At 40.7% G+C, this 19113-nt stretch overlaps 1 protein-coding gene across 2 annotated transcripts in view; it reads right to left on the bottom strand.

The window, feature by feature from the left end:
* Positions 1–19113, bottom strand: part of ULK4 (unc-51 like kinase 4) — a 511789-nt gene that overhangs the window by 215821 nt on the left and 276855 nt on the right. For both annotated transcript variants that reach the window (XM_010835460.1, XM_010835461.1), the window contains one exon: positions 11123–11228. In XM_010835460.1, the coding sequence (XP_010833762.1) occupies positions 11123–11228 (106 nt within the window). The remainder of the gene's footprint in view (positions 1–11122; positions 11229–19113) is intronic.

The raw sequence follows: 19113 nt of genomic DNA, 5'->3' as shown, positions 1-19113 counted from the left end.
CAGAGGGTTGTCATCTTCTCCAAGATTCTCCTGTTCCCAAGGTCAGTCCTACACAAATCATGAACCTATGCTCAGTGTCCTTAACTTTTGGGGAATTGCAAATCAACACCATGTGTGACATCACTTCACACCATTAGGATAGCCATAATGAAAAAGGACTCAAGATAACAAAAGAGTGGAAAGGGTATGGAGAAACCGGAATCCTCATAACATTGTTGGTGGAAATTTACAATGGTGTAGCCACTCTGGAAAACAGTGTGATGGGGAAAATGGAAAGGGAAAAGGTGAAAGTAGTGACAGATTTTATTTTCCTGGGCTGGCTGCAAATTTACTCCAGACAGTGACAATAGCCATGACATTAGAAGACTCCTTGGAAGGAAAACTGACAATCCTGCTGCTGCTGCTAAGTCGCTTCAGTCGCGTCCGAATCTGTGTGACCCCACAGACGGCAGACCACAAGGCTCCCCGGTCCCTGGGATTCTCCAGGCAAGAACACTGGAGTGGGTTGATAATCCTAGACAGCCTATTAAAAAGCAGAGGCATCACTTTGCTGACAAATGTCTATACAGTCAAAGCTATGGTTTTTCTAGCAGTCATGTACAAATAAGAGAGTTGGACCATAAAGAAGGCCGCGTGCCAAAAAACTGATGCTTTCCAATTGGGGTGCTGGAGAACACTCTTGAGAGTCCTTTGGACAGCAAGGAGATCAAATCAGTCAATCCTAAAGGCAATCAACTCTGAATATTCATTGGAAAGACTGATACTGAAGCTCCAATACCTTGGTCACCTGATGCAAGAGCCCACTCACTGGAAAAGACCCTGATGCTGGGAAAGATTGAGGGCAAGAGGAGAAGGGGGCAACAGAGGATGAGATGGTTGGATGGCATCACTGACCCAATGGACAAGAATTTCAGCAAACTTTGGAAGAACAGTGGAGGACAGAGGAGCCTGGCATATTGCGGTCCCTGGGGTCACAAAGAGTTGGACAGGACTTAGCGAATGAACATCACCACCTTACTGAACAGTGTCTTGTCAAATTCAAGCAATGCTCATTCTCTGTTCAATTAAAGTTCAATATTTTTGACAGCATTCGTATCTTATATATTCCCACTATATTCATTTAAAATGAGAACAATTTCTAAAAGTAATAGCTGGGTTAAACCTACTCATCGCATAAGAATTTACTTTAGATTCAAAACTTCACACAGATATGAAGCTAATAGGGGCAGTTTGTTAGTGCAAAGTTTTAGTGATACCAAGGTAGTGAGAAATAAGAAAAGTTCAAACATGTGATGAAAAAGTGAAAGTGTTAGTCACTCAGTCGTGTCCAACTCTTGAGACCCGATAGGCTGCAGCCCGCCTGGCTCCTCTGCCCATGGAATTCTCCAGACAAGAATACTGGAGTGGGTTGCCATGCCCTCCTCCGGGGCATCTTCCTGACCCAGAGTAAGTAGGTAGTCAGTAATTACCAACCAGTCTCCTCATCTTCGGTTCAAACTGAACTGCAGTCTGGCCATGTTTCCAAATCGCTCTGGACAACACTGACCCTGTGCTCCCCGAACGCACAGCCAGCTCTACTGGTCTTTCCTCTCTCCTCGCTCAGTGTCTCCTCTGCTGCGGCTGCACTGGCCTCCCTGCTGCTCCTCTCCCACCAGGCAGGCTCCCACCCTGGATTCACACCTACTGTTCTCTCCACCCACCTTCACCCAGGCATCTGCACGGCTGCTTCCTCACTTCCTTCCAGCTTTTACTTAACCATCACCTTCACAGTGATGCCTTCCTTGGCTCCCCAGGGTAGGATTTCAACCCCACCTCCATGCAGACACCTCCAGCCCCCTTTTTCTTATTTCTTTTAAATTAGTGTTTATCATTATGTGACATTTAACATTATCTAACATAAACTTTCTTGTTCATTGTTTTGTTTGTGGTTTATTTTTTTCCATCAGAATGGAAGCACCATGCAGGCAGAAATCTTGCTGGTTTTGTTCATTTTGTTCATTGTTCATTCCTCACACCAAGGACAAGGCCTGGTATATAAATATTTGTTGACAGACTGAATGAACTAGATAAGAGTGGGAAATCATCTGTTTTGTAAATAAAATCTTAGAGACACAGTCATGCTCATCCCTTTATGTATTTATTCTCTATGGCAATTTTTGTGCTTATAGGAGCAGAATCAAGTAAGATGTATGTATTTATTATGATTTCTAGATTAAGCCCTTAGGGCAAATATTCCATTTTTTCTTCATGCATCTTCACGCTACTATGAAGGCAGTAATCTCTTCTGAATATATTCATTTAAATTTAATTTTCAGTTTTTCTTGAGTTGAATCATAATTTAACAACTAAATTTTACAAATATGTTGATGTGAAGATTTGAGAGCAGTTTTGGGAGAATTTGAGTTAGGTACTGTACAAGAGGGGCTGGAAAACCATGGCCAGGGGGTTGGCCACCTAATTTTGTAAAGAAAACTTATGGACACAGGGCCATAACCACTGACATCTGGATTCTCTGTCCTGCTGCCTGCTATACTGGCAGTATTGAGCAGTAGTGGCAAAGATCACGTGGCCTTACAAGCCTAAAATATTTACTATCTGGTCCTTTACACAAGAAGTTTGCCAACTTCACCTCTTTAACATCATTCTGAATATTCTCCTTAAACGTAAAAGAATCGAAGAGAGCTATTAAGCACACTGTCAAAGCCCAAACAACTCTCACAGTAATTTTCTGGTCTCTTGAGGAAACACCAACTTAGGCAGTTTTATAATATACCTAGCAAGAAATGAGTGTTTTGATTTCTGACACACCATGAACCCATGAGGACAAACGTAATTTCCCTCCACGGTCCTTTGGAGGTGCTACAGTTTTTTGGCTGCTGCAGTGTGTCATGTAAATCCATTATGCTGACAGCTCTGCTAGTAAGACTGAAGCTGGAATTAATATCCATTATCAAAAGGTCATTGCACAGGAATGAGCTGGCATCCAATTTTCAATGTTAATAACAGTAACATTTTTTCAAATATAAACAAAAGGTCTTACTTTGTTTTTTAATTATTTCCCTAAACACTTCATTTAAAAATGAAAATGTTAAAGCAAAAAACCTGGATGATACAACGCAGCTGCACACTGGTGATGTGTTGATGACCCTGCCTCTCAGAGTCTGTGTGCTGTGGGGTGCGCAGATGCTGTGCTGGGGTTCTCACCTGTACTGCTCGCCACATCTCATGGAGTCTAAGATGCCAGAGATCATACGGAACCACATCATTTTACGTACCACTAACAAAGAAAAAATGGTGCCACTTACATGGCACACACATTATCACTTAGAACTGCGTCTTGCACTCAATGCGAGTGCTCTGAGACATACTGTGATATGGACTTTCTCATACATTGCCTTTATGACACACAAAAAGGGATGTCTAAGTACATTTAATTGGTTGAGTTTTTCTTAAAAGTTCTTCCCATTTGGAGACTGACTCCTCTTATTTGTCAACCTGGAATCGTCCAACAACAGTACTGTTTAAGTTTTGCTCCATCAGAACATAGATGTAGGACAGTACTATGACGCATCACTTCCGAGGTGTCTGGGTTCATTTACAGGACACTCATACTCATTCCACAAGGCTCAACACACACATGCCAGCAGCAGAAACTACACTGGGACTGCCATCGGGATAGCAGTGTTGATGTACTTATTGCAGAGATACTAAAAGGTGAGGCAGGAAAACGTACGCTTTAGAATTCATCCCTCCACTAACTGTTAGTATGTGGTCCGACAATGAAATTCAGTCAGACGCTCGCCTAACACAGCACCATACTGAAGCACTTAAAGGCAGGAATAATCATTTCCACTTCATCTGCACTACAGCTCACTTATAACAGGATGATTTTCGAAGTATTAATGTTACAAGTAACTGTAATGTTTGGAATAGGGAATTTAATTCTGTATGAAATGTAATGAATATATACATCGATGACTGAGCCAGAATTGATCCAAAATAAAAACTAACAAGAAGACTTTATTCAAACCAACCACAAACATTCAAGCCCATACAGTGACAGATCATTAGTGACTCCTCATGTGGCCACACCCCACTGAATCTTAACACACTCTGGGCTTGCAAACACTCAACAGATCTCTTACCCAGCTTTGAAAAAGCAGCCACACACTGAGTAGCCAAGAAGTCTGTAGAGCAACAGAGTATAATGAAAAGACAGACCTGGTGTATCTCTGGAGAATGGAAACAGACTTTCACAGTCACATGCCTCTCCTTCCCACTAACCACTAGTAAGGGCCAGCAAAGTGATCCCAGCCTCAGTGTACCCCTGGAATCCTACACTTATCTGCTTCCTCACCCCACCACACTTGCAGCCTAACCACCTTTCTTAAGACCACCTGGGCTCCTGATGATTTTGTTCTAGCATGCAGTAAACTTCCTCGTGAATCTTTTGACCTTGAAGGGCTTAGTCTTATTCTTTGGTAGGAAAGGTCTATAGTTTTTAATTCACAGCCCAAGGAATTAGTCCAGAGCTTCCCAGGTGGTGCTAGTGGCAAAGAACCTGCCTGCCAATACAGGAGACATAAGAGACATGGGTTCAATCTCTGGGTCAGGAAGATCCCCTGGAGCAGGAAATGGCAACCCACTCCTGAAAAAAATCCCATAGACAGAGGAGTATGTATGGCAGACCACAGTTCATGGGGTTGCAAAGATCTGGACACAACTGAGGTGACTTAGCACAGCATGCACAGGACATGGTTGAAATGCTATGGAAGGTCTAGACTAGCATCTGGTTTCAGGCTGATGTAACTTTACTTAGGTCCACAGTAGGGTACCACCCAGTAGCTATTCTTACATCCCCCATGAGCATAATCTCTGCTATATCAATCCAGCTCTCAACCTTATGGCATCGGCTCTGTCCTCTTTGTAGGCCTAACAGAATCCTGTTCTGCGCACGTCTACTGCAGCCCAGCCCTCACAAAGGACCTGTGTGAAACCTCCATGTAGACTTCTGGGCCCGAGCCCTCTCTGCATCTTTCTCTTATACTCTGCCTTGTGAACCTTCACTGGTTCTCATCCCTGAACACTGAACTCTTTCTCCCTAACTGGGCAAGACCTTGGTATTCTTCTTGGACCTTGCTTCCATAAACAGACAAAAAACAAAGAGAACAAAAACAAAGAGTGTTATGAGGCTCACCTCGTGTTTCCCTTCTCAAGGTTCAGAACCCAATGTTGCCTATTTTCCAATGACTGAAAACAACACACGTTTTGTTGAATTTTCCTGTTGTTTGGGTGGGAGGCCATGTTAGTATCAGTTACTGTCAAGACAGAAATCCTATATGCACTCTCCCAAGTATACCTATTAAATCATGAAAACTGACCATATATTAGCTACAAGAAAACCTTAATAAATTCTAAAAAGACAAAATAGTACTGCTGAAACTTGCTGACCATAATGCAATAAAACTAGAAAGAACAAAATTAATAAAACAAAATACGCCCTCACTGTTAAACAATTATTGGCTCAATGAAGGAACATAAACCAAAACTGAAACATATGTAGAAAACAAAAAGGATGGATGCACTACAGAGCAGAATCCAATACTGAAAGCAGATTCATAGCTTTAAATATTTTAGTGATTAAGCAAAAAGGAGATAAATGAGTTAAGCATTTTATTCAAAAAGACAGAAAAAGAATGAAAAAACAACTTCATTCACAAGGAATGAATCAGTAGATAAAAGAAAAAAAATTTTTTTTCAACTAGGACTAATATGCAAATTTCCAAACTGGCCTAAAAATTATATGCACACTTTTATATGTACACAAATGCACACATAATTGTTAAAACCATTATCTTAACTAATCAATAAAATTACAAAAGTGCAAATACATACATAATATATTTTTTGGAGTATATGTATTATATATAATATATATATATGTATATGTAAATATATATATATATTTACATATACACATATAAAATATATATGAAAAATGGAAGCAGGAAGTTAACTTCTGAAACCTAAGAAAATAAAAGAATTATGAGAAGCTATTCTGTCCAAGTCTATAGATTTGAAAGTGTGTGTGAAATGAAGACCTTCTAGGAAAATATAATATCCTATAAATGACTCTATAAAAGATGGGAAATGAAAAAAGATTTATTATCACTGTAGAAATAGAGAATGGTGTCAAAGAGCTATCACAGCTACCGTACCTTCAGGAAAGAGAACCAGCCATATGGCTTCACAAGGGAATTCTATCAAACTTTTAAAAGATAGTATCTAAGATATCTAAACTGTACCAAAGCCCAAGGAAGAAAGAAAACTTCCTTACAAAAAGAAGCAATACAGCAATAACACCAAAATCCAGCAAAAAAGAAAGAAACAAGAAACAAAACTATAGATCAATCACACTTATGAACAGCAATGGAAAATCCTGAATAAAAGATTAACAAAAACCTGAAGCAGCATAATTAAAGAATATTATATCACAATTAACTTTGCTTACTGATCCAAACACTAGGGTGGTTGCATATTAGATACTCTATTAAATATAATCCATGACATGAACAGATCCAAGGAAAAATCAGTTGATCATTTCCAGAGGGGTCAAAAGTCATCATTATTTATTTATTATTATTAATTCTTGATTGCAAAAGATAAAATGTAAACACTTCCTTAACCAGAAAAAAAGATTCTGAGGCAATACCAAGATATCCTCTATATCATTCTCATTGAATCTTGCAATTGGACTAGAGAGAAAAAGTAGAACTATAAAAATTAAAGACTGTTTCTATTTGCATTCGTTATTATTACATAACCAGAAAATAAAGAGAATCATCTAAGCCATCACTATGGAAAGTAATAAGAGAATAAACCTATGGACAAAGTTAATAAACAGAAATAAAAAAAACTTTCAAACACATACTTAAAAAAATAATTGAGAACTATACTGGTAGAAAATTCCTTATTTCCAATAGCAAGTAAAAAAGGATAAAATACATGGGGAGAGATAAACAGGAAGAAATACATATGGCCTAAATAAAGAAAACTATAAAGAAAGTAAGTCAAACAAATGGGAAAACATAATATGCTCTTAGATCTAGAAACAAGTAATCTCACGTGCCCTGATGGAAGTATACACTGTCAGGCTGCTTACAACAACCTATCACTACCCATGGAAATTACAAACGCATATACCCTTTGAGAAGGAAATGGCAACCCACTCCAGTGTTCTTGCCTGGAGAATCCTGGGAACGGGGGCACCTGATGGGCGGTCGTCTATGGGGTTGCACAGAGTCAGACACAGCTGAAGTGACTTAGCAGCAGCAGATACCCCTTGATCTAGTTATCCTAACCCCAGGAATTTACTCTGTAGATAGTCCTGCTCCCATGCGAAGGTATGTGTGCTTAAGGTTATTCATTGCAGAACTGTCTGCAAAAGCAAAACATTGGAAATTACTCATATCCATTAGATTACTGGTTTAGAAACAGTGGAAACAGTGGCTGCCTTTATTTTTCTGGGCTCCAAAATCACTGCAGATGGTGACTGCAGCCATGAAATTAAAAGACACTTACTCCTTAGAAGCAAAGTTATGACCAACCTAAACAGTGTATTAAAAAGCAGAGACATTACTTTGTCAACAAAGATCCGTCTAGTCAAGGCTATGGTTTTTCCAGTAGTCATGTATGGATGTGAGAGTTGAACTATAAAGAAAGCTGAGCACCGAAGAATTGATGCTTTTTGAACTGTGGTGTTGGAGAAGACTCTTGAGAGTCCCTTGGACTGGAAGGAGATCCAACCAGTCCATTCTAAAGGAGATCAGTCCTGAGTGTTCATTGGAAGGACTGATGCTGAAGCTGAAACTCCAATACTTTGGCCACCTGATGCGAAGAACTTACTCAATGGAAAAGACCTTGTGCTGGGAAAGATTGAAGGCGGGAGGAGAAGGGGACGACAGAGGATGAGATGGCTGGATGGCATCACCGACTCAATGGACATGAGTTTGAGTAAACTCCAGGAGTTGCTGATGGACAGGGAGGCCTGGCACACTGCAGTTCAAGGTGTCACAAAGAGTCAGACACAACTGAGCGACTGAACTGAACCCATAAAACAGAATAGGATGCTGCTATATAAAAGGATAAATGTTTCAATGTACTAAAATCCCTCAACTCTTGGCAATATTTATTATCGTTGAAAATGCACATTCCTTTTAAGGTAGAAAAAAAACATTTCCAACATTTAGGTATAGTGACCAATAGAAACACAACTCTAAATGTTGGGGGGCGGGAATCAGAACTGTGACTTAAAGATTTTATCCACTGATCTTTGGATTTTTTTTTTTATTCACTGATCCTTAAAGATTTTATCCACTGATCTTGCATTTTTTTATTCACTGATCCTATTCAAATTTTATTTTCATGAACATTCAAATGAGACATTTTAATTATACAAAAGTAGTAAACACTGTGTTTAAGATGGAAAAATATTACCAACTTGACCTATAGATTGAATGCCGCTAAGTCGCTTCAGTCATGTCTGACTCTGTGCGACCCCATAGACAGCAGCCCACCAGGCTCCCCCGTCCCTGGGATTCTCCAGGGGTGAATCTCCTGGAGTGGCTTGCCATTTCCTTCTCCAATGCATGAAAGTGAAAAGTGAAAGTGAAGTCGCTTAGTCGTGTCTGACTCTTAGCGACCCCATGGACTGCAGCCTACCAGGCTCCTCCGTCCATGGGATTTTCCAGGCAGGAGTACTGGAGTGGGGTGCCATTGCTGTGTCCAATCCCAATCAACGTCCAAGCAAGTTATTTTATGAGTATCAACAAGCTGACTCTAAAGTTTACATGCAGGAGAAGAACCAAGGTGAAGGACTGACGCCACCTGACTTCAAGACTTACCTTAAAGCTACAGTCTTCAAGACAGTGGGTACTGGTGAAAGTATAAAGCAAACAGGTCAATGGAAGAGAAGACAGAGCCCAGTAACAGACTTGGATAAATACAGTTAAATGACCTTTGACAAAAGAGCAAAGGCAACACAATGAAGCAAAGACAGTCTCCCCAACAGTGCTGGAACAGCAACATACCAAAAAAAAAAAAAAAATCTACCTTATACCATTCACAAAAATTAATTCACAATGGGTCACAGGCCTAATTGTAAAAATTCAGAACTACAAAACTCTTAGAGGATAATGCAGGAGAAAACTTAGATGACATTGGGTAATTGGGTATGGTGAAGACTTTTGAGATAATAACACCATGGACACGATTCATACAAAAAAATTCACAAACTGGACTTAACTAAAATTAAAACTGTGGCTTTCCAAAAGAATTAAAACACAAGCCACAGATTGGGAGAAAAGATTTGAAAAAGACACATCTGATAAAGAATTTTATCCAATATATGCAAAGAACCCTTGAAATCCAAGAGCAAGAAGAAAAAATAATCCAATTAAAAATTAAGTTAAAGATCTTAGCAGAGACCTCCACGAGAGAAGATACACAAATGGGAAACAAGAATATAAGAAAATGCTTCATATTGTATACACCATCAGGGAAAGGGACATTAAAACAAGGAGCTACCATGACACATTTAACAGAACATCCAGAATCCAGAACACTGACTACACCCAGTGCTGGCAAGGGTTCTGAGGAACAGAATCTCTCATTCACGTTGGGAATGCACAGTGGTACAGCCACACTGGAAGATGGTTTGGCATCCCTTAAAAAATGAAACAGTTAGCATACTGTTAGCAACTGCACTCTTTGGTATTTACCTAAAGGAGTTCACAATTTATGTCCACACAAAAATCATAATACATATATTTATAGCAGCTTTATTCATAATTGCCAAAATCTGGGAGCAACCAAGATGTCCTTCATTAGGTAAATGGATTAACAAAGCTGCAGTACTTCCAGACAATAGAGAATTTTATTCAGTACAAAAATGAAACGAGCCATCAAACCATGAAAACACATGGAAGAACCTTAAATAAATATTACTAAGTGAAAGAAGCCAATCTGAAAAGGTGACATACTGTATGATTCTACCTTTATGACGTTCTGGAAGGGGCAAAACTATGTAGACAGTGAAAAGATCAGTGGTTGTAGAAGGCAGTGGGGATGAACAGGTAGAGCATAGAGGACTGTTAAGGCAATGAAAATATGCTGTACAATATAATAACGATGGACATATGTCATTAGGCATGCATGCTCAGGCACTTCAGCTGCATCTGATTCTTTGCGACCCCATGGACAGTAGCCTGCTAGGCTCCTGTGTCCATGGGGTTTTCCCGGCAAGAATACTAGAGTGGGTTGCTCTGCCCCCTCCAGGAGATGTTCCTGACCAAGGGACTGAACCTGTGTCTCCTGCGCCCCTGCACTGCAGAGGTGAGTACCTTAGTATTGAGTCACTGGGGAAGCCCCAAATGTCATTATACATTTGTCCAAACACAGAGACAGTACAATATCAAGAGTGAGCCTGAATCTAAACTATGAACTCTGGGTGATTATGATATTAGTGTACATTTATCTTCGGCAAAAAAAAAAAATACCACTTTGATGAGTCATATTGATAATGGGGTGTGCTCTGCATGTGTGGGGTCAGGGTTATATGGGAAATTTCTGTACTGCCCTTCCAATTTGGTTTCAAAACCTAAAACAAACAAACAAAAAAAATGAACTCTTCAATTGAGCTCTTTAAAAACTTTTAAAAGTTTTTCATTTCAGTATTATAGATATGCATAAGATGTAAAGTAAAGCCACCCTCAACTCATCCAGTCTCATCTTCCAAGTTAATTTTGACCATATATGTTTATATTTTGATTGGCAGCAAAGTCTACATAGGATGCTTACATTTCCATTTCTTGATCTATCATCTGTGGAGTGCCTATTGATTTTGTGCCATGAACGAGAATGAATTAACTCTGAGATACTATCACAATCCAACCAGACTTCCCATTTGTGCTGGTAATATTATCATTATTTGTAGACCTTTAAGCATCTATTTTGATTGATCAACTCTAAGTAGTACTTGTTAACTGTCTACTATGTGAGATGAGGAAACTTATAAATAGGCAAAATTCAACATAATCAAAGATGAATTCTAAGAAGCATTTACCTTGTTCGTAAAGTAGCTTCATATTCGAATCTTTGCAGGCAACCAGATTGTTGAGCAATGCAACCACACTTTGCATGGTGTTACCCAGAATGTTCTCCTGATGTTCCTGCAACAGAGTACCATTTTCATCATAACTGTACAGAAACAGAGTAACATCATTACATCATAAAACAGACAAATGGTCACATGACCGACCTCCCTTCATTCTTTGCACAAAGTTGGGTGATAATCTTTTTCCACTCAGATGGGGCAAAATTTCTCTGTGTTAAGGTCCCATCGATGAGTCAGGTGAGCTGGGAGGCACCGTGAACCACTCAGGGCACCAGCATGGTTGCATGCTGTCCCCTGCCCACGCGCTGAGGGACAACCACTCTGCCCTCGGGGCTTCTGATGGGCAACTTCTCTGACTAGAGATCTAGTACGTGGAACTTAGGAAACTACACCTGAAAGTGACTTTGAGATCCAAAAGAAAAACTTCTTACAGAAACATTTCTGCAGTTTTGAGAGTCGACCGTGACTGCTTTTTCCTTCCTCACTCTTACACATGGCTGGTGATGTTGAATATGACTTACTGCCACACTGCTTCAGTGCACTGAACTATACAGGGGCCTGAAAGAGTGAACTCTGCTTTCCCTAACGCTTCACAGCTCATAGCAGGACGTAACTTTGGTCCAATTTCTCATTGAGAAGACACAAAAGATAACTTCTTTCTAACTTTTTAAGGGATCCCAAAGATTTTCTTTTGAAATACTTTTAGAGTCACAGCAGAGTTGTAAAGACAGCATACAGAGTCTCCATACACCCTTCACCCAATTTCCCGTTAGCATAATCCAACCAATGCACGTTGATCGAAACTAAGGTACCACTGGTATGGTGCTAATAACAAAACTAAAGACTATTCAAATGTCACATTTTCTGCTAACATCCTTTTCTGTTCCAGGATCCAGTCCAGGATCCCATGTTGCACTGAGAATTAAGTCTTTTTTACAACTTTTATTTACAAAGTGCCCACGGTTCTAGGCCCTTGGCTTATATCAGTGAAAAAAACAGACCAAAATTTTTAAAAAATTTCCAAAAAAGCAGCCCCACCCTTGTGGAATTTACATGTAGCAGTGGGGGAAGACAATAATTACATTCTATGTTAAAGGATGAAACACACTGCAGGAGCAGACAGAACAGGGGACAGCAGTTTGGGGGTGCTGTAGGGGAAGGTTACAACTTTAAACAAAGCAAGTAAGGGACACCTCCTTCAGAAGATGACATCTGGACTGTACTTTTATTATACTGCCAGGTTCTATTTGCTTGTTTTAGAATAGTCACATCAATGTTCATGCAGCGTGGCATTCTGTATGATGTACTATGCATATAAGTTAAATAAGCAGGATGACAATATACAGCCTTGACATATTCCTTTTCCGATCTGGAACCAGTCTGTTGTTCCATGTCCAGTTCTAACTGTAGCTTCTTGACCTACATACAGATTTCTCAGGAGGGAGGTCAGGTGGTCTGGTATTCCCATCTTTTTCCGAATTTTCCACGGTTTGTTATGATCCACACAGTCAAAGGCTTTGGCATAGTCAATAAAGCAGAAGTAGATGTTTTTCTGGAACTCTCTTGCTTTTTTGATGATCTAGCAGATGTTGGCAAGCTGATCTCTGGTTTCTCTGCCTTTCTTGAATCCAGCTTGAATACATGGAAGTTCATGGTTCATGTACTGTTGAAGTCTGGCTTGGAGAATTTTGAGCATTACTTTGCTAGCGTGTGACATGAGTGCAATTGTGTGGTAGTTTGAATATTCTCTGGCATTGCCTTTCTTTGGGATTGGAATGAAAACTGACCTTTTCCAATCCTGTGGCCACTTCTGGGCTTTTCAAATTTGCTGGCATATTGAGTACAGCACTTTCACAGCATCATCTTTAGGATCTGAAATAGCTTAACTGGAATTCCACCACCTTCACTAGCTTTGTTTGTAGTGATGCTTCCTAAAGCCCAGTTGACTTTGCATTCCAGGATGTCTGGCTCTATGTGAGTGATCACCCCGTGATTATCTGGGTCATGAAGATCTTTTCTGTATAGTTCCTCTGTGTATTCTTGCTACCTCTTCTTAATATCTTCTGCTTCTGTTAGGTCCATACCATTTTGGTCCTTTATTGTACTCATATTTGCATGAAATGTTCCCTTGGTATCTTTAATTTTATTGAGATCTCTAGTCTTTCCCACTCTATTGTTATCCTCATTTCTTTGCATTGATTGCTGAGGAAAGCATTCTTATCTCTCCTTGCTATTCTTTGGAATTTGGTATTCAAATGGGTATACCTTTCTTTTCCTCCTTTGCCTTTAACTTCTCTTCTCTTCTTGGCTATTTGTAAAGCCTCATCAAACCATCTTGCCTTTTTGCATTTCTTTTTCTTGGGGATGGTCTTGATCATTACCTCCTGTACAATGCCACAAACCTCTGTCCATAGTTCTTGAGGCACACTATCTATCAGATCTAATCCCTTGAATCTCTTTGTCACTCCCACTGTATAATTGTAAGGGATTTGATTTAGTAGTTTTCCCTACTTTCTTCAATTTAAGTCTGAATTTGACAATAAAGCGTTCATGATCTGAGCCACAGTCAGCTCTTGGTCTTGCTTTTGCTGACTGTATAGAGCTTCTCCATCTTTGGCTGCAAAGAATATAACCAATCTGATTTCAGTTTTGACCATCAGGTCATCAATAACCTCAGATACACAGATGATATCATCCTTATGGCAGAAAGTGAAGAAGAACTAAAGAGCCTCTTGATGAAAGTGAAAGAGGAGCGTGTTGGCTTAAAACTCAACATTCAGAAAACTAAGATCATGGCATCCAGTCCCAACACTTCATGGCAAATGGATGAGGAAACAATGGAAACAGTGAGAGACTTTATTTTTGAGGGCTCCAAAATCACTGCAGATGGTGACTGCAGCCATGAAATTAAAAGACGCTTGCTCCTTGGAAGAAAAGCTATGACCAATCTAGACAGTATATTAGAAAGCAGAGACATTACTTTACCAACAAAGGTCTGTTTAGTTAAAGCTATGGTTTTTCCAGTAGTCATGTATGCATGTGAGAGTTGGACCATAAAGAAAGCTGAGCACTGAAGAATTGATGCTTTTAAACTGTGGTGTTGGAGAAGACTCTTGAGAGTCCCTTGGACTGCAAGGAGATCAAACCAGTCCATCCTAAAGGAAATGAGTCTTGAATATTCATTGGAAGGACTGATGCTGAAGCTGAAACTCTAGTACTTTGACCACATGATGCAAAGAACCGACTCATTGGAAAAGATCCTTATGCTGGGAAAGATTGAAGTCAGGAGATGAGATGGTTGGATGGCATCACTGACGCGATGGACATGAGTTTGAGTAGGCTCTGGGAGTTGGTGATGGACAGGGAAGTCTGATGTGCTGCAGTCCATGGAGTCACAATAAGTCGGACACAACTGAGAGACTGAATTGAATTGACATCAGTGTCTCCAGTGTTAGTGGCCTATGAGTGACATCCTCACCTGAATTTAGTATCAGTTTGATGATACCCTTTGTCCCTTCATTTTATTCCACATTTATTGTGCATCTAATATCTACTTCTGGGTGAGATGGTAGAACTCCCTAGTATTTAATAAAAGCAACTGGGATCAGTGTAATTTTACTGGTAAATCTTCAAATATTTTTTTTAAAAACATCTTACATCTATACTGATCCAAATTTATGTCCATTTTCTAAGAAAATCATCTAAACTGTCCCAAGTTTTCAAACATACTGTAACAGAATCATACAGAACTCTCTCTCCTATCTTCACCTATATTCTCTGAGCTGACTGACATCACCTTTTACACTATCTCCTCCCTCTTCTTGATCAGACTCACCAAAGCCTTGCCTATATTACTGGTCTTTTCAGGGAGCCAGCTTTCCATTTGTCAAGAATCTATACTTGTGACTTCGAGTTGGTCACTACAAATGCACACAATTCCTACTTCCCTCGCCTAGATATATAGGAGGATGGCCCTTTCCTGCCCACTCATACTTAGAATTGCCCCAAAGACTGGCTTTGGCCAATTGAACTCATTTGGGCAGAAGTTTTAAAGGCTAGAGATGGCTTCACTGTCCTATCCTTCCTCTGCCTTGTGACCAGTCTGGAGGGAAGATGCGCCAATAGCCCAGGCCTCAGAATGAGGACACTCAGCAGAGCTGTTCGGAGTCCCTTGATGAACACACAGCTTCAAAAAGTTCACACACACAAAAAAAATCAACACGTGTTCCCCATCCTGAACCCCCCTCCCACTTCCCTCCCCATACCATCCCTCTGGGTCATCCCAGTGCACCAGCCCCAAGCATCCTGTATCCTGCATCAAACCTGGACTGGCGATTTGTTTCTTATATGATATTATACATGTTACAATGCCATTCTCCCAAATCATCCCACCCTCTCCCTCTCCCACAGAATCCAAAAGACTGTTCTATACATCTATGTCTCTTTTGCTGTCTCACATACAGGGTTTTCGTTACCATATTTCTAAATTCCATATATATGCGTTAGTATACTGTATTGGTGTTTTTCTTTCTGGCTTACTTCACTCTGTATAATTGGCTCCAGTTTCATCCACCTCATTAGAACTGATTCAAATGTATTCTTTTTAATGGCTGAGTAATATTCCATTGTATATATGTACCACAGCTTTCTTATCCATTCATCTGCTGATGGACATCTAGGTTGCTTCCCATGGTGGATTCATGTTGATGTATGGCAAAACCAATACAATATTGTAAAGTAATTAGCCTCCAATTAAAATAAATAAATTTTAAAAAAATCAACACAGCATCGGGCTCTAAACTGCAATCAACAGACATATACATCCCACCAATGGTAGTCACTCTATTTCTTGAGCCTAATCATCTATAAAAGATCTGCTTTCCAAATATCAATGCCTGGAAAGTTCTATTCTTTAGAAACACAGGTATTAAAGTGGATGTTCATGTTTGACTGTTTCACTGACACCAGCTTAAGAATATTAATGTGGAAGCAATGGGCTACCACCAATTTCATCTAATTATTCTTACAACTGGTTGGAGGGAAAGGATGATTAATAAGCACCAAGATGACATGACAAGTTATTCATGATAAAGTAGCTAACGATACAAAGGAAACTTATTCTTGTGAAGAATAAAGACAGTAATAAATCTTTTCTTTTGTTTCCATTTGGTAAAATTATACCAGTCCTTGTTCAAAGGCCAGTCTGTTGGAAAACATAGGTCAGTTTTACTAGAGATAAATCCACTGTTCCTTTCATAAACATATTTTTGTGACTATACATGACTTTTCTATGCTCTCGGAAGTATTTTTGGCTCCTTGTAAAGTCAATGCTTCAGTTTTTCCTGGTGCTCAAAAGTGAGAGTCACTTGTTGATAAAGGCATTTTCTTTAAGTACAAAAGCCAACTTTTCAAACCTCCATTACCCCTGGATACTAAGAGCCCAGGACCGTACCCCAGCCAATTAAGTCCTGAAACTCCCGGCCTGGAGTTTGCAGTCACTGCAGAAGGAGGGGCTCTGCCAGCCCCACAGTGCTGCATCTGCAGAAGGGCACAAAGGTGCACTCTGCCCACCAAGAGACCCCACTGACCTTATCACTGGAAACGCTCAGGGCACAATATCCGATGCAGAGAATAGAGACCAAAGACCCATAACCAGACTGGGAGACGTGGCTCCTTTTCCATTTCAGGCATTATTCAAAACACTTTGTTTTAATTTCTTTGCTATTGATTTTTAAACCATTCACAGACCGTGAACTTTGTTCGATATACAACAGGGGCTTTGTTAAAACTATATTCACTTCTTCCTTCTTGTACCTAGAAGAATGCTTCTTGCTCAGTTTGAAAGAGAGAAACCATAGACCATAGTGACCGTGCCTGCTCAAGGCAACGATGTGGTTCTCTAGGGGAAATCAGACAGTAACTGCTGTGGCCTGGAACTTAATTTCCCCAAAAAACAATGCTCAAGACATGAGAAGAGCAGATGAAAAGGTGTGAATGTCAACTAAGCACACTTCTATTAATTTCTATCAAGTTGAGCTATTTCACTTCTCTTAGCAACTTTAATAAGATTTGTTACTACAGTTCACAACCACATTCATAGCCCACAGGGGATAAGTTACGCTATGAAAAACATTGTATTTCTTTCTAAGCCAGAGTAGAGAATTATATGAAGGGAGAAGACATCAGGATAAATATGTGGGGACCCTGGAAAATTAGTGTGAAGAGGAAAGAAACCACAAGTTTGAGTCAAAGACCACAGGCCAGAGATGGAGGGGAGGGATAACGCTGATCAAAGGCTGTGTCTTCATTAGATGTTCCTCTAAGACAACCCCTCTCCCTAAAAAGAGTCCCATAGCTCACTAGCAAAACAAGGGGTCCACACCACTGATGCCCCAACACATGCAGTAAGAGCAGTGTGAGGAGAGGGAAACATTTAATGACCCACAACAGGGCCTCCGGCACAGGGTCAGGGCCTGGGACACCAGCAGCTTCTGTGCTGATGGCGGCAGAGCAGCCACATAAGCCCAAGCATGGACAAGGCAGAAGTGAAAATATACTGATAAGGGACTACATGCTATAGCCCGCACCTCAAGCCCTCTACCTGTATCATCTCATTTAATCCTCACCAAAACTCCAAAGTGGCTATCTGTGAGCCCTTCTCATAGATAAGGGCTCTGAGGTTAAGGAGGTGAAGTGTCACTCACCAAAGATCACCGAGCTTCTTGATTGTGAGGCTGGGATTCAATCTAGGAGATGGAAGGTGACCTTTTATCACCAAGCAACGCTGCCTCGTGACAACACTGACGGAGCAGGAGGGCGGAGCGGAGGACCTCAGGGTCACTCGTCAGCCCACCCCAGGTTAACCAACACGACATGAGGGCCAGGGACGTAAAGGACTCTGGAGCAGGGGGCGGGAAGAGGACAGAAAGACTGACTTGAAGCTGCTGTTCTAACACTGCCCTCTAACTTCTCCGGCTACAATATGCCCAGCCCTGTGTTACCACCACTGGGACCTCCTGGCTTCAAAAGATCCCTTTATATGGACAGCCTATCATGAGATACGCAACTCGGAAAGCAAGATGTAGGTATTTGGCAACTACAGGACAGAAAAGAATGAGCGAACCACACCCAAGAATGAAGTTACACAGTGGCCCCACAGTCGACAGTCACAGGACTGAGACACTCAGCGTCAGCACTGGCTGAGGGGCAAGAATGGAAGCTGTGCTCACGGGAGGAGAAGCCTGCACTGCCCTCCCACAAAGACACCCAAGACAATCCTATGGCACTTGAGGATTTTGATGAAAATCGTCAACCCCTCGGTCCAGAACCCAGTAAGGAGAGCTGACCTAATTTGTGTGCCCAACACCATGGTGTACGGACATTTAATAAACAGGGCACTTGAGAGTTCTAATAAAACATAGCATTTGCCAGTAGAGATAATTAGAATTGAAGCCGCAAAATTCTAGTGTTTGGCAACATAGATGAAACAACTTCATTAAGATGTACAGCTTCAGCAAATGAAAGGCAGGAGAGCACTGGACCCTGAAGAATCAGCCTTCTTGAAACTAATTGCTTCAGTGCTTAAAGAGGACAGCTCTGCAACACCAAGGGCACAGCAAGGAAATGCCGCTGGAAAGCAATCAGCCTTCCCAAAGCGCTCTCACTTGTAAACACAGCATTAGACTCCATTTCAACATATGAAGGTGGAAGTGGCACTGGAAGACTTCAGATGAAAATGTTGGGCTGAGGTGTCAACAGTCAAGGTAGGAGATACCTCTAACGATCAACAGTAACACTGAACCATGGTCACTCTCTTCTGCCCTTGGTGTGGGCTGCAACTCAAAAGACAACGTACCAGAAGACAAGAACCAATCCTGCGAGGTTAGGAAGGAGCCACTGAAAGGATGAGAAGTAGAAGCACACACAAATGACACGGACGC

Source organism: Bison bison, unplaced genomic scaffold (assembly GCF_000754665.1).
Source record: "Bison bison bison isolate TAMUID 2011002044 unplaced genomic scaffold, Bison_UMD1.0 scf7180017864043, whole genome shotgun sequence".
Classification (NCBI taxonomy): Eukaryota; Metazoa; Chordata; class Mammalia; order Artiodactyla; family Bovidae; genus Bison; species Bison bison.
Note: the sequence above shows the minus strand (reverse complement) of the source record. Positions and strands in the feature narration are given on the sequence as shown.